The sequence below is a fragment of the Manis javanica genome, chromosome 10 (genome assembly GCF_040802235.1).
Source record: "Manis javanica isolate MJ-LG chromosome 10, MJ_LKY, whole genome shotgun sequence".
Classification (NCBI taxonomy): Eukaryota; Metazoa; Chordata; class Mammalia; order Pholidota; family Manidae; genus Manis; species Manis javanica.
Window position 1 is genome coordinate 62,554,357 of NC_133165.1, and position 15,949 is coordinate 62,570,305.

Below are 15,949 nucleotides of genomic sequence, written 5' to 3' on the forward strand. Positions count from 1 at the left end.
TTTCCATATACCTCTTGCCCCCATAAATACACAGCCTCCTCTACTATTAACATCACTCACCAGAGTGGTGCATTTGTCAAAATCAGTGAACCTACATAGATACACATTAATCACTTAAAGGCTATGATTTACATTGGGTTCACTCTTGATGTTGTACATTCTGTGGGTTTGGACCAATGTATACTAGCATGTATTCATCATTACAGTATCATAAAGAGCATTTACACTACCCTAAAAACCCTCTGTGCTCCCCTTACTCATCCCTCCTGTCCCTACCACTCCCACCTCAACCTCTGATACTTTTATTCTCTCTGACAATTTTGCCTTTTCCAGAATGTCATATAGTTGGAATCATATAGCATATAGCCTTTCCAGATTGGCTTCTTTCACTTAGTACTATGCATTTAAGTTTCATCCATGTCTCTTCATGGCTTGATAACTCATTTCTTTTTAGTGGTGGAAAATATTCCATTGTCTGGATGTACCACAGTTTATTCATTCACCTACTGAAGGACATCTTGGTTGCTTCCAACTTTTGGCACTATGAATAAAGCTCCTCTAAATGTCCATGTTCAAGTTTTTGTGTGGATATAAGTTTTCAACTCCTTCAGGTGAATACCAAGGAGTGTGATTGATGGATCATATAGGAAGAGTATGCTTACTTCTGTAAGCAACTGCCAAACTCTTTTCCAGAGTGGCTATACCACTTTGCAGTCCCACCAGGAGTGTATGAGAGTTCCTGTTGCTCTACATCTTCACCAGCATTTGGTGTTACCTGCTTTCCATATTTTGGCTGTTCTAATAGGTGTGTAGTGGTAATCTCATTGTTGTTTTAATTGAACTTCCTTGATGACATATGATACAGAGCATCTTTTCATGTGTCTCTTTGCCATCATATGTTCTTAGATACAGTGTCTGTTAAGGTCTTTGGTCAATTTTTAATCGGATTGCTGGTTTTCTTATTGTCGATTTTTAAAAGGTCTCTGTATATATTGGATAACAGTCCTTTATCAGGAATTTTGCAAATATTTTCTCCCAATCTATGGCTTGTTTTCTAATTCTCTTTGACATTGTCTCTCACAGAGCAGAAGTTTTTAATTTTAATGAATTCTAGCTTATCAATTATTTCTTTCATAGATTGTGCCTTTACTGTTGATCAAAAGAGTCATCATCATACCTAAGGTCATCTATGCTATGTTATCTTCTAGGAGTTTGATAGTTTTGTATTTTACATTTAGGTACATGATCTATTTTGAGTCAATTTTTGTGAAAGATGTAAGGTTTGTCTCTAGATTCATTTTTTTACCTGTGGATGTCAAGTTCTACCACCATTTGTTGAAGAGACTTTTTGCTTACTTGCCATTATTATTATTAATTAATTAATTTATTAAGGTATCATTGATATACAATCTTATGAAGGTTTCACATGAGCAGCATTGTGGTTACTACATTCCCCCCTATTAACAAGTCCCCACCACATACCCTATTACAGTCACTGTCCATCAGCATGATAATATGCTATAGAGTCACTACTTGTCTTCTCTGTGCTATACGGCCTTCCCGTGCCCCCCCTACCTTATGTATGCCAATCATAATACCCCTTAATCCCCTTCTCCCTCCCTTCCTGTCTGCCCTCCCCACCCCCTTTCCCTTTGATAACTGCTAGTCCCTTCTTGGGGTCTGTGATTCTGCTGCTGTTTAGTTCCTTCAGTTTTCCTTTGTTTTTATACTCCACAAATGAGTGAAATCATTTGGTACTTGTCTTTCTCTGCCTGTCTTATTTCACTAGCTCCATCCATGTTGTTGCAAATGGTAGGATTTGTTTTCTTCTTTTATTTATTTATTTATTTAATTTTAAATTTTGTTATTTTGCTATCATTAATATACAGTTACATGAGCAACATTGTGGTTACTAGATCCACCCCATTATCAAGTCCCCACCACATACCCCATTGCAGTCACTGTGCATCAGCGTAGTAAGATGCTATAGAGTCACTACTTGTCTTTTCTGTGCTACACTGCTTTCCCCGTGCCCCACCCTCCTATATTATGTGTGCTAATTGTAATGCTCCTTATTCCCCTTATCCCTCCCTTCCCATCCACCACCCCAGTCCCTTTCCCTTTGGCAACTGTTAGTTCATTGGGTTCTGTGAGTCTGCTGCTGTTTTGTTCCTTCAGTTTTTTCTTTGTTCTTATGTTCTACAGATGAGTGAAATCATTTGGTACTTGTCTTTCTCCACCTGGCTTATTTCACTTAGCATCATACCCTCTAGGTCCATCTATGTTGTTGCAAATGGTAGGATTTGTTTTCTTCTTATGGCTGAATAATATTCCATTGTGTATATGTACCACATCTTCTTTATCCATTCATCTACTGATGGACACTTAGGTTGCTTCCATTTCTTGGCTGTTGTAAATAGTGCTGCAGTAAACCTAGGGGTGCATATGTCTTTTTGAAACTGGACTCCTGCATTCTTAGGGTAAATTCCTACAAGTGGAATTCTTGGGTCATAAGGTATTTCTATTTTTAGTTTTCTGAGGAACCTCCATACTGCTTTCCACAATGGTTGAACTAGTATACATTCTCACCAACAGTGCAGGAGGGTTCCGCTTTCTCTGCATCCTCACCAGTATTTGTTGTTCCTTGTCTTTTGGATGTTGTCCATCCTAACTGGTGTGAGGTGATATCTCATGGTGGTTTTAATTTGCATTTCCCTGATGATTAGTGATGTGGAGCATTTTTTCATGTGTCTGTTGACCATCTGAATTTCTTCTTTGGAGAAGTGTCTGTTCAGATCCTCTGCCCATTTTTCAATCGGGTTATTTGCTTTTTGCATGTTGAGGAGTGTGAGCCCTTTATATATTTTGTATGTTAAACCCTTTATTGGATATGTCATTTTTTAATATATTCTCCCATACTGTAGGATGCCTTTTTGTTCTATTGATGATGTCCTTTGCTGTACAGATTTTTAGTTTGATGTAGTCCCTTTTGTTCATTTTTGCTTTTGTTTCCCTTGCCCGAGGAGATGTGTTCAGGAAAAAGTTGCTCATGTTTATATTCAAGAGATTCTTACCTATGTTTCTTCTAAGAGTTTTTTGGTTTCCTGACTTACATTCTGGTCTTTTATACATTTCAAGTTTACTTTTGTATGTGGAGTTAGACAGTAATCCAGTTTCATTCTCTTAAATGTAGCTGTCCAGTTTTGCCAACACCAGTTGTTGAAGAGGCTGTCATTTCCCCATTGTATATCCATGGCTCCTTTATCATATATTAATTGGCCACATACACTTGGGTTTATATCTGGGCTCTCTATTCTGTTTCATTCATCTATGGGTCTGTTCTTGTGCCAGTACCAAATTGTCTTAAAGACTGGCTTTGTAGTAGAACTTGAAGTTGCAGAGCATAATTCCCCCTTCTCAGGATTGCTTTGGCTTTTCTGGGTCTTTTGTGGTTCCATATGAATTTTAGAACAATTTGTTCTAGTTCCTTGAAGAATGCTGTCAGTATTTTGACAGGGATTGCATTGAATCTATACATTGCTTTAGCCAGGATGGCCATTTTGACAGTATTAATTCTTCCTATCCATGAGCGTGGGATGTATTTCCATTTATTGGTGTCTTTTTAAATTTCTATCAAGTATGTTTTACAGTTTTCAGAGTATAGGTCTTTCACACCATAATTTATCTTAATTTTTAAAGATCTAATATTTTGTGTTTGAAGTGCAGTAGTAGTAGGTGGAGTACCTGACATAAGCCATAGCTGGCTCTTATTCTTACATCAGACTTCAAGATGTCTTTAGACAGAGAATTTCTTTGTGTCACTAGAATTACTATGGTAATTGGATTTTTTTTTCTTATTTCCTTTGATTTTGAGTGATCATAATTTCTTTAAAAACTTAAGGTTCTATTTTGGTTTTATATCAGATGAAAAGTACAGTACTGGATAGACTGTTACCTTTAAATTTTGCCTTTGTGATCCTGTAAATCCTCTTCTTACTTGTAGAGTGCGAAGTCCCCACCAGGACACTGTGCTCTGCAGGATCTCTGTTTTCCCCCTCAATTGGCCCTTGTCTTTCCAGGACCTCCTCCCTGCACACAGATTGAATATATTCCTTTTTATTGCTAAGCTCTTATTTACAAGTAATGATGTACTTACCTGATAAATTCTATCCCATCTAAGGCTGAGGAGGCTCCCTGGGCCTGCCCACTCCTATAATAAAGGTCTCAGAGCAGTCTTCTCAAGATTATGGCCCAGCCTTTATTGACTTAGTCAAAACTATGATCCTAAAAGTAGAAATTATAAGTCAGGGATGAGGGAAATATGGGACTTTGTCAGGTATGGGAGATAAATATTTTTGGAAAATGGATTTTGTGATACGCTGGAAATCAAAATGGGAGACAGCTGGTTTCTCTAACAACAGAAATCTGAAAGGTCTGATAAGAAGGCAAGCTGCCTACATAAGTCAAGGTCAATAACTCCTCCCCATCATAAATGCTGAGGAGATGATGTGGCAAGAATTCCATAATGTTTAAAAAAATTCCATGTATGTTAAGGGCTTATCTCATCATAGCGGCACATTATTGTGGATATGTAGGTGAAACCAGACATTTTTAAGAAAATCTGTAAATAGGTGTACTTTTTCCAAATGCTGCTCTAAATTACTTAATAGGATTTATTTGTCTTACATTTATTTAAAAAAATAGTGCATAATAAGACTATAAATATGCCATTTTCTTTCAGTTATAATGTTCTTAATATTATTCCTGAATATACTGTGATGTCAGTAAGCTTTTTAGTTCATTTTTTATTTAAAAAATATAGGGTCAGCTATGATTTTTATTTTTCCTTTTGTTTGTCTTGTTCTCTAGGGAATGAGCAGTTCCTCTAGAGAGGAGAGCATAAGGAGGGAAGGTGCAGACTGACAGGGAAAGGACCAGAGGTGGACATATGAACTCCTCTGTGTTTTTCTGTGTCATTCTAGTGGTTCTTGACCTCTTAGAAAAGATAACACAAAATAGAAAAGTCAGAATGCAGATAGTAAGTTAAATAACTTGTGAGACAATCTTACGGAAGAAATTCTGATTTAAAAAGTTCTATTTGTTCAAACAAAACTTTGTTGCATTCTCCCAGAAGAGGAAAGTGGATAAAAAACCAACATCAGTTTTTCAAATAGCCCAGGTTGATGGTAAGTGAATCTCAAGACCTGCTTTAGCCTGGAGTGTTTTATGACAGGCCAGCTTTTGGTTTTTATGTTTGCTTGTTCATCTTGATTAAAAGTGTGCTGACATCAAGGAGCTAATACTGAGGTTCCTGCTGGCTGCTGATGAAACACATACTCTGGCACTTCTCAGCATGAGGCTGAGGGTTGTGTAATCACAGCTACTTGTGAAGTGAGCCCAGGTCTAGGGGCCCATCTAGGAATTTTAGACAGCAGCTGACTTCAGGTCTGAGTTACTTAGATAATTATGCCCACCCACTCCTTACCCAGGGTGGAGGTGAGCCTTGAAAATCCAGAACGTGGGGTACTGACACATTTAAAGGATAATGTGCTTTGGCTAACTGCGTTTTATCTATTTGAATATGTTCTTTCTGTTTAGGACATGTTAGGATACTTTTTAAAAAAATTTTATTAATGTATCATTGACATGCAACCTTATGATGGTTTCACATACCCAACATAGTGGTTCAACATTCACCCATATTATCAAGTCCTCACCCCCTCCATTGCCGTCACAGCCTATCTACATAATAAGATGTTATAGAGTCATTAATTAATTGGTTTTTATGAAGCAGTCTTATTCTTTATTTTTTTCTTCAGATTATGATTTACCTTATTGATAAGGTGCTTCCTGAAAGCTATTTTGTCAATAATCTGCGGGCATTGTCTGTGGACATGGCTGTCTTTAGAGACCTCTTGAGACTGAAGCTCCCGGAGTTGTCTCAGCACCTGGATATTCTTCAGAGAACTGCAAACAAGGAAAGTGGAGGTAGTGATGATTCACTGTTATTAGACCTCTGAAAATATTTTACTTCTCTGATTCCACTATACATGTGAGCCTAAACCTTGAATCGAAAGACCTGTTTTCAGGGTGTTTCTATTGGTGAGTTTGATGCAAGGAAACAGATTTCTAAAGAACAAAAATAAAACTGAAAAAAAAATAGGCCCGCATGTTGAACCTCTAACTGGTCATGGTTAGGAAGTTAGTCAAGAACCTAATACTTCAACCAGTACCAGATCAACAACTAAAATGATATACTGTACTCTAGATGAAAAACAGTGTCCATGTCTTAGCATCTACTTAAACTGTTCTAAGCTGGCACCAGTTCTTTAAAACTGAGCTGCAAGTATAATTTAGCACAAACTTTGGTTTTGCCTGAACCACTGAGGTTATAGAGAATGGAATATGCATTTTCATAAAGTTGCAGAAGGTAAAAGCAGTCTTTTGGATTGAAATGTTTAAGGTTCCTTTTGTTTATTCATGCTAAGGCTAATGAGATTTACTTGAGATGAATGGGCCAGTTCTTTCTGGAAAAGGGCTCCTCTGGGCTTCTGGATAGAATCTGATCCCTGAAGGAAGGCCCTGGGTTGAGTGGGGTGCGGGTGGAGAGTCACTGCTATCTGGTGGGCATCATCCAGCTTTCCGGAGTACCTGAGCTAGCAGCTGTCATTATACGCACTGCTTGCACTTGCCTGGCTGGGCTCAGAACCCCAGAAAGAACACTCAGAAGTTTATTGTGTTTCTGCTAAATGGTGCCAGTTCTCAACATATGCATTTATATCTGGGAAAATATGAAAGGATTTTGAGGACCTAATCTGTGATTAAAATACCCTGGAGATTTTAGTGACACCTGGGTGTCTTTAAGTGTTTCCTTCTAATCCATTTGAGTAATCTTCTCATTTAATTTGCCTGTACAGTATTTTCATGCACCTGTGTGGATCATAAAGCTTCCTGATAGACCAGCCTTGCCTGGCCATAGTCAGACATGCTTGACTGGGCTCCCATTTCCCCCAAGTGCCCTGCACTTGCCTGTAAGCTGTGACCTCAGTTCTAGTCTCTGACCAACATACTCCTTTGTTCTTGGTAAGAAGGAAAAAAGTGAATGCAGGAAAGCAGATCTGTTTTTGTTCATACTTGGATAAATGCGTAACCTGACTAATTTGGAGGGACGATCAGTCCAAATATGTATATATTTATATTTCATTAAAATATATACATATGCCCTAACAGGAAGTGGGAAGGAGCTCTGTGGTTTTAGTAATTCAGAAACTTTATAAAGTGAGCTGGATCCTAGATCTTTATTTATTTATTATTATTATTTTTAATTTTTTATTAAGGTATGATTGATATACACTCTTATGAAGGTTTCACATGAAAAAACATTGTGGTTACTACTTCACCATATTATCAAGTCCCCACCCACACCCCAGTGCAGTCACTGTCCATCAGTGCAGCAAGTTGCCAGATGGATCCTAGATCTTTAAAACTGGATATAATTTAGTTAAAAATTATTTAAATGTTTGTGTTTAATCTCCACATATTTTGGGATTTTCCAGTTATCTTTCAGTTATTGATTTGTAGTTTAATTCCATTGTGGTCTGAGAACTGTGTATAATTTAAGAATTAGACAAGTAATTCATATGAGCAATTTTATTTTTATAAGCAGTAAGTTGAATAAAAAGGGACTCTATGAGGTTTTGAAAATTGGTTTTTGCTTTTGAGAGGCTAATATTGTTTTTATCTTGTTTTGGTGAGTAAAATATTCTCTTTATTTTTTTAACACCCCACTATGTGTAGAGTTTAACTAAAAAATTGAGTTTTAGGTTAAGATTTTTGAAATATCAAAAAGAATTTGTGAAGTTCATATTTGAGATTTTTATTAAACACATCTATGTTCTTCCAAGAAAATGAAGGAAAAAAGGAGGAAAGCTAGAATTTGGAGATTTAAAAAAATCAGCCACAAAATGTACATATTTGGGTGGACACAGTAGACGGAAAGAGGGCATTTTTATATCTTGCCAAGCATCAATGCTGAAGAAATGCAGTGTTTGTTTCATTTCAGGTGGATATGAGCCCCCGCTCACGAATGTCTTCACAATGCAGTGGTTTCTGACTCTCTTTGCTACGTGCCTCCCTAACCATACAGTTCTAAAGATTTGGGATTCAGTCTTCTTTGAAGGCTCAGAAATCATCTTAAGGGTGTCGCTGGCTATCTGGGCAAAATTGGGAGAGTAAGTGATTTCCCTCTCCTTTTCTGTTCTGTGGTGTGGAGGGTGTTAAGCAATTTTTGTGCTCTATTGTGTAAGACACGTACATATAAGTGGGAAGAAAAGAGGAAGTGGTGAACTTTGTTCAATTCCTTTAGCCTTCTGAGATCTCAGCTGGCTCATTCTTGATTGTCGGGGGCCAAATGAAAACTATTATAGAGAAGGGAGCAGATCTCCTCCTCCTCGTCTTCAGTGCCAGTGTTGGGGCTGGTTTCCTCTTTGTCAGCATCTCTTTGGACCCTCGTTGGAAAGAGGGAGAGGGACTTAAATGGAAGAGACACTGGAAGGTCTGGAGAGGGGTAGGTGAGTTTGTTAGTTAATGTTAGAATTTAGATTATTTTTGAAGCTTTATATTTGTCCTGCCTTTCAGGACTGTGATAACATTAAATGAGATAATATGTATAAGGCATCTAGCGTGATATTTAGTATATAGTCAGTAGTAGAACACATGGAACTTCTTTCCTTTCTTCAATAATTACTTGAATGTTGAAATCTATTACTGCCAAGTCTATTACCAAATAGATTTTACTTACTTTCCTTACTAGTAGCAGGGCTGTAAAAACTATAGTATTTTCAACCATCTCTACTATATTATAACTATTACATTAAAATGCTATTGTGGGGTAATGGAAGAAACATTAGAAAGAAATTGTTATAGTTAAGATGTGGAGAAGTTTTTGATATTTCTTTTCTAGAGCTATATATGACTTGAGTGGGTTCCCATAGACAGTATGTCAGAAAACTAATAAATCAGTGCCAGGGTTTATTTCAAAAACCTTTTAGCTAGCCTTTTTATTTATAAGTTGTTTCCTGGGAGACTTGCAGCATTTTTTACTTTTTGCAAGAAAAGTATCACCAACTATCAATTCAGGGATTTAAAAAAATCATTATTGTAAGTATTTTTCAACATCACATAGCCATCTCTTTTGCCTTTGTTTTATTGTACATTGCTTTACAGTTGGAGAAACAAATTTGTCTGTCGGGGATTTGGTGTGCTATTTACCTATTTTTCCATTTTCTCCCGATACCTGCCTCTTTCTGCAGTCATGTATTTCCAACCTACTCTGTATCTTATAAACTCTTTGAGCTTTGATAGTTTCCCTGGATGTGAGAGTCTGGCTCCTGAGCAGCTAGTTTACAGGATTAAAGAGGTGGAGCATGAGTCAGGTATAGCCACCTTTGTGTCAGGTCTTAATGATGGGGCAGGAGGAAAAAAGGTGATTCTGGTTTAATTCTCATCTACCCATTGTCTGTAGGATCCAAATTTATAAATGTGGTCCTCCCAGAGATGTCACACTATTTAAAATGATAATAGCTACACTTAAAATCCGGTATGTACCTTGAGTGCTTGCAGTGGACAGGTGTGGTTCTGAGTGCTCTAGATGTAAAATTAACTCTTTTAGCCCTCACCATCATCCTATGAGGTAGGTACTGTTATCAGTCCTGTTTTACAGAGGTGAGAACTGAGGCACTGAGAAGTTAAGAAATTTTCCTCAAGTCACCCAATTAGTCAGTTGAATAGCCTGATTTGGGACCCAGGTATCCTGGCTCTAAAATCTGTGCTTTTAAGGATGTGAATCTACTGATAATAAATGGTTACTGTTATGAAGTTCAGGGCATCTACGAATCACACTCATAGAATATTTATTTATTTATTTATTAAATTAAAGTATCATTGACATACAGTCTTATGATGATTTCACATATACAACGCAATGGTTCATCATTCACCCATATTATCAAGTCCTCACCCCCTCCACTGTGGACACTGTCCATTGACATAGTAAGATGTTATAGAGTCATTAACTGTTTTCTCTGTGCTGTACTACCGTCCCTGTGACCTACCTATATTGTGATCGTGAATTATAGTGCCCTTAAATCCCCTTCTCCCTCCCCCTGCATCCTTCCCAACCCCTTCCCTTTGGTAACTACTAGACCCTTCTTGGTGTCTGTGAGTCTACTGCTATTTAGTTCCTTCTGTTTTGCTTTGTTGTTATACTCCACAGATGAGTGAAATCATTTGTAACTTGTCATTCTCTGCCTGGCTTATTTCACTGAGCGTAATTCCCTCTAACTCCATCCACGCTGTTGCAAGTGGTAGGATTTCTTTCTTTCTGTGGCTGAATAATATTCCATTGTATACATGTACCACATCTTCTTTATCCATTCATCTATTGATGGGCACTTAGGTTGCTTCCTTATGTTGGCTATTGTAAATACACTCACAGAATTTTAAATGTTTCACAGAATTTTAAATGTTTCACAGCCTTTGCTCATTATAATTCTACATTTTGAGCATGCAACTTGTTAAGCCTAAAGGAGAGGCAACCAATGTAAATCCTCAAGTGCCTACAGTGCCATCATTATGTTAGGCAGCTTCAGCACATTATTTCATTTGAGTCTCCCCAGCACCCAGGGGAGTAAGTAGAATTATTTTCCCTTCCTTTTCAAATGAGAACACTACCCCAGGAAGGTTGATTAAGTAGTTCCCGGTCACACAGCTAGTGATAGCAGAGCTGGGACTTCACCCTGGATCTTTCTGATTCTGGTGCCTGTAATCTTTCCCCCAAAACTTCCGCTGGAGAAATCATAAACAGCACACAGCAATCTCCAGTTTATGTATACATGAGAATATACATATGTGGGCCCTTTTACCTTGCTTCTGCAGCTTGGATTTTCTTCCTCTCACTCACACCAAGGCTACTTTTGGGATAGGCAAGCTACGGCCCATCAATTTACCTTTGTTGGCGTCTCTCTGTCGTATGCCTGTGATCCTGTGCTTGGCTCATTCCCTCATCAGCTCAGGCCTGGCGTTGTGCAGTGTGTCCTCCCAGGTGTCCCAGTCATAGCCTAGGCTTGCCATGGCAGCTCCAGGCCAGCCTTGTCAAGGGCACTTCTGAGCCCACACTCCCTGTGAAACGCCTTTAGGGACTCTTGGCCTGAAGAGATGCAGCTGGCAGGTAAGGCCACCTGCTCTCTGCCTGCAGTTCTCACTGGCTCCCTCTGGCTAGGCACCCCCTGCCCTCCACTGCTCCTGCCCCCACTCTGGGTGTGTGGAGCGACTTGCAGATCCTGGGGCAGAGCCTCCTGCCTTCGGTGTCCATCTTTGGAATGCATTTTCTTCCTTGTCAGCATGGAAAATAGTATCCAAAACTCGTCTCAAGCATTGTTTCTCTTCGTCAGCCCTCAGCATAAACCTAACTACATTTTCCTTTTCACTTGCTACTCTCTATTTTTGTAATAGTACTCCAACCATTTATTTCATTTATTTATTTACATGGTTATATGACTGGATTTGAAAAACACTCCAGAACCTGAAATTTTTCCATCATCGTATTTTTTTTTGATGGCTCTATGGAAATACCCCAACATTATACTATGTCAAAGCTTACGTCTTTTGTTGGAGGGCAAAGAGAGTTATCCTAGTATACAAAGAACACCATGATAGATGAAACATAAATATGTAGTGCCCTTTGCTTTGCACTTCTCTTTTTTTCTCCCTCTGGAAGGAGGATTAAAGTCTAATCTGCTTCACAGGGTGCCAGATGACCAATCCTTTATTTACTTGTACAACCAAATGTAGAAAGTAGGGTATAATCTCCAACTAGCATGAATACCCTGAGAAGAACTGAAAAAACTATGTCTGTGAAAACATCCTGTGACCTGATGAAATATGCAGATAAAATTCTTGTTTTTTTTATCTTTCACTTTGACTGTGGTTTGGTTTTAGTCTATCAGTGATGTCACAGTTTGCAGAGTAAAGTAATAGATTCCCTACAGGGGATAATTGTTCTTCAGTACCTAATTTCCTGGTTATTGTCTCTGATCAGTCGTGGGTATTCTGATGTGTAGAATGTGGCACATGGAAATAAAGATGCCTCAAGTGGGGCTGTGAATCTGGGGAGAAGTATAGGAAGGACAGGAACTCATCCAATAGTACATACCTAGGAGTTGCCTTTGGGTTTTTTTAATCTTTCCTCTGCATAGGGCAGGCTGATTCCTAGGACTGTGATTTTTGTTGACTGCTAACTTGATTGATTTGATGGCAAGAGGTAACACATCCTGTTGTACCTGCAGTGTGTACCCACAGCATGGGTGTCCTAAGCAATTCCTTTTTCTGTCCTTTCTTTAGTCAGATAGAATGTTGTGAAACAGCAGATGAATTCTACAGCACCATGGGGCGCCTTACCCAGGAGATGCTAGAGAATGACCTTCTGGAAAGCCATGAACTCATGCAGGTAAGTGGGCAGCATGGCCCTGCCTAGGCTCAGGGAACCCTGGTTCGGGGGAGTGAGTGGTGCCACAGTAGCAGTCTTGGGAAATGTATTTGGCCAGCCCTTTGAGTTTTACAATTGACCAAGAGTCTGTGTAAAATTTGATAAGAACTATCCACATCACAAGAGGAAGGAAGGAATAAATAATGGATATTTGTCACAGCTTTCATTCAACTTGTGTTGCTTACAAATTGTAAGGTGATGCCCAACCCTGGGCTTGCCCAGTGTTGTCCTTGGGCCTTTGTTCCTTCCTGCCTATGGTTTCTCTCCGTTTTCTTGGTTTCAACTTTTACCTTGTGTTGGGTTCCATGGTTGAGGTTGGGTTTGGGTGCTGGGACCCAGCCAACAGACTAGATACTGAAGACTAATGTCCTGATTTAGGACTTGAGAAGTGAGGGGCTCCCATTCCTTTACTCATTTCCTGGCACCCCCAGCTCCTGCTCAGAATCCCTTATTGTTTGCAGATAGCCACTGATTTATAGAGAATATTTTCTGCCTGGTATAACTTCTCTGAGCATTCATATTTTTTATTTCAACTTTTCTTTGCATTCTCACCTCTTCTTTCTTCCTTCCTGTCTCAGAGGAGGAGGGGTTCTCTGACCCTGACATCTGTGCTCTGATTCCAACTCTTCTCATTTATCCTGGGGCCATTGTTTCATTGCTCTTTCCCTCTCTTGGAGTGAAGTGCTTCTTTTTGAACATGGCTCTGTGTGCAAGACCCATGCTATGAGATTCCCTACATCCTGTAGAGCTGCCTGACTGATGGCCCAGAGCAGGACTCTGAGGCCTCATTCCTTCTCCCTCACTCATGCAATGTCAGGGGCCACTCACTGCCTACAAAGAAAGTATGCGTTTCTCAGCTTATCATCCAGTGCTATTGACTATCTCGTGTTAACCTGTCTTTTCAGCTGTACTTCCTTTTCCTCCTGTGTACCCTTGACCTATTTCAGTCAAGTCACACTATCTTCCGCACTTCCAGAAATGCCTGGAATTTGCCTCCTCTCTTCCTTTGCTCCATGTTTAAAGGCCAGCCTCTTTGTGAAAGTTCCTGTTCTGATGCCATCTCCTTTGTGAAACTTTCTGACAGTCTCAAGTAAAATAACCTCTCACATCTTTGAATCAGCACCACATTTTCTTTGTACCTCTCTTGTTCATCACACCCTACCTTGCTTTGAGACTGTATCCTCTTTCCTCTCTGATATTTTAAGTTACTTGAGGACAGAGACTGTGCTTTTCTTGAACACTTGGCACTTCGCCTTTTACAAGAGCTGCTCAATATATGAAATCATTAAGTAAACATCTATTGAGAGTCAGCGATTAGTCTTCTTCCTCCTCTCTTTAGTAAATGTATGCTGAATTAAACAACCCTCATAGATGATCATGGCCTTCCCTCCAGGATTCTTCAGCTCTAATGTAATCAGGGTTTTGTGGCCAGAGTATGGTCCACACTTACTGCTTTGCCATTTCACTGTTCTGCATAAAACCAGTGCTTCCTTGTATTAACTGTAGCAAATAAAATGCTTCAGCCTAGTTTTATAGGCCCTATATTAACTTCTCCAAATATTTATTGAGTGTCTTTATCTGTCAAAGTACTTCCTTGAGGGAATTAATGTCCAGTTTTACCTTTAAAGATTAATAGGAGTTCATCAGGCTCTGTGTGTGTGTGTGTGTGTGTGTGTGTGCATGCGTGTGCATACACATGTAAAGGTGAGTGGGTATGTACTGGAGGACATGGTGCAGAGTAGAGAGGCATTTTGTGGTTGAGCATGAGCAAAGTGATGGCAGTGAAAAACCTGATGGTGTGTGAAGGAAACTACAAGGAGTTTGGTGTTCAGGGATGGGTTATGGAAGACCACAACCCACTTAAGTAAGGAGCTTGATCTCTTAGGTTAGTGGTTTTGAAATGATGTTTCCTGGAGTTCTAGAGATTCTGTGGAGCTTTTGAAAAGAACTGTGTAACCTGAAAAGTCTTAAGGAGCGGAGGGGAAAGGTCTGAGTTGCGTCTCATGTTGACTGCAGGGGCAGCTCTGTGAGGGATGGACTTGAAGGGGTCAAGTCTGATAGCAGAAGGCCTCTGAGGGGGCAGTGAAGGGTACAGATATAAGAAAGGAACAGAGACAATACTTGTAAGGTGAATGATAGGACTTAGCCATGGAAAATGGATATAGGGCAGGGGAGAACGGAATGGGGGAGACGAGCAGTCCCAAGTTTCTGGCTTAGGAAGAAGAGTGTGAGTTTATTGCAGGGAGGAAGGTGGGTTTGCTTAGAGTCAGGCTTTGCCTGCCCCAATCCGCCTGTCCAGAGATGTTCCCCGCTACTTTACAGCTGGAACCTACTACACGGGTCACAGCTCCGTGCCCCCCGGGCCTCTCAGTTCATGTGCATTCCTGTGACCCGGCTGCGGGTCCCTCTGACGCCATCTGTGGAAATCGAATCTGCCCGCCTGGGTACTGCTCAGTCTCTTCTCTCCCCACCCCTCAGCCTCCTTGATGATGCCTCCTTCAACCTCCTTCAGCACTAAAGGTTTTTAATAATTGATTTAATACTAATCGTAGGTTATTTTGTATTCCTTATTTTTTCAAATATGTTAATCTATTTTTTCTGATGAAGGAGCAAGTTCCTTAATGACTGGAGCCTCATATTACTCTGTATCCTCACAACACCTAGCATGGTGCTAAGAATACATCTGGTTGCTCAATGAATACACTGTCTTAGAATGTTAGGACTTGAGGCAGTGATTTTCAAACTTGACTGTGCATAAGAATCATTTCAGGAATGTATTAAAAGGCAGATACTTATCCCATGGGTGGTTCTGATGTAAAACCTTTAAACAACTCTTAGGAAAAAACACTGGCTTAAAAGAAGTTTAAAGATCAACTAGCCTCGCTCTTTACTGACCTAGTCACTTTGCAGAGAGGAAACTAAAGCTCAGAGAGTGAGCATCTTCCCAGTTTCTTAGATTGTCTAGTGGCAGAGCCAGGCCTGAGGTCCAGGTACTTGGCTCCTAGCATGCTTTTCCCCCACCACCTGGCACACTGCTTCCACCTTATTCAAAACATGTCTTTCTAAAGCTGAATTCCTCTTTAGAAGAATAGGACAACGTTTTATTTTACTTGAAGTTTAGACGTTGCTGTAACGAATGAGAATATGGTATGTTGACATATGCCGTCTTTGTCCTGTAGAAATTTCCAGTCTTAGGTATTTGGGGAAAAAAGAACTACTTCTTTACCCTGCTTTAAGAAAATCCTAGAGGGAAAAATATAGGTTGTGGTTTGGTTGATTCAATTCCATTTCAGTAACATTTCTCCTGCCCAGGAAGACGTCTGGGTGAAGATGAACTAAGCCTAATTTTTGTACAACTTGCGTTTTCATATTTCTTGTAAAACATGTCAGTAATGAGGAAAGAAA

At 39.6% G+C, this 15,949-nt stretch overlaps 1 protein-coding gene across 6 annotated transcripts in view; it reads left to right on the forward strand.

The window, feature by feature from the left end:
• TBC1D30 (TBC1 domain family member 30) overlaps window positions 1-15,949 on the forward strand; it is an 80,162-nt gene that overhangs the window by 50,683 nt on the left and 13,530 nt on the right. For all 6 annotated transcript variants that reach the window (XR_005058233.2, XM_037007157.2, XM_037007158.2 and 3 more), the window contains 3 exons: window positions 5,820-5,988; window positions 8,063-8,231; window positions 12,400-12,505. Coding sequence is in view for 5 of the 6 variants with exons in the window: in XM_037007157.2 (XP_036863052.1) it covers window positions 5,820-5,988; window positions 8,063-8,231; window positions 12,400-12,505 (444 nt within the window). In the remaining variant the exon portion in view is untranslated. The remainder of the gene's footprint in view (window positions 1-5,819; window positions 5,989-8,062; window positions 8,232-12,399; window positions 12,506-15,949) is intronic.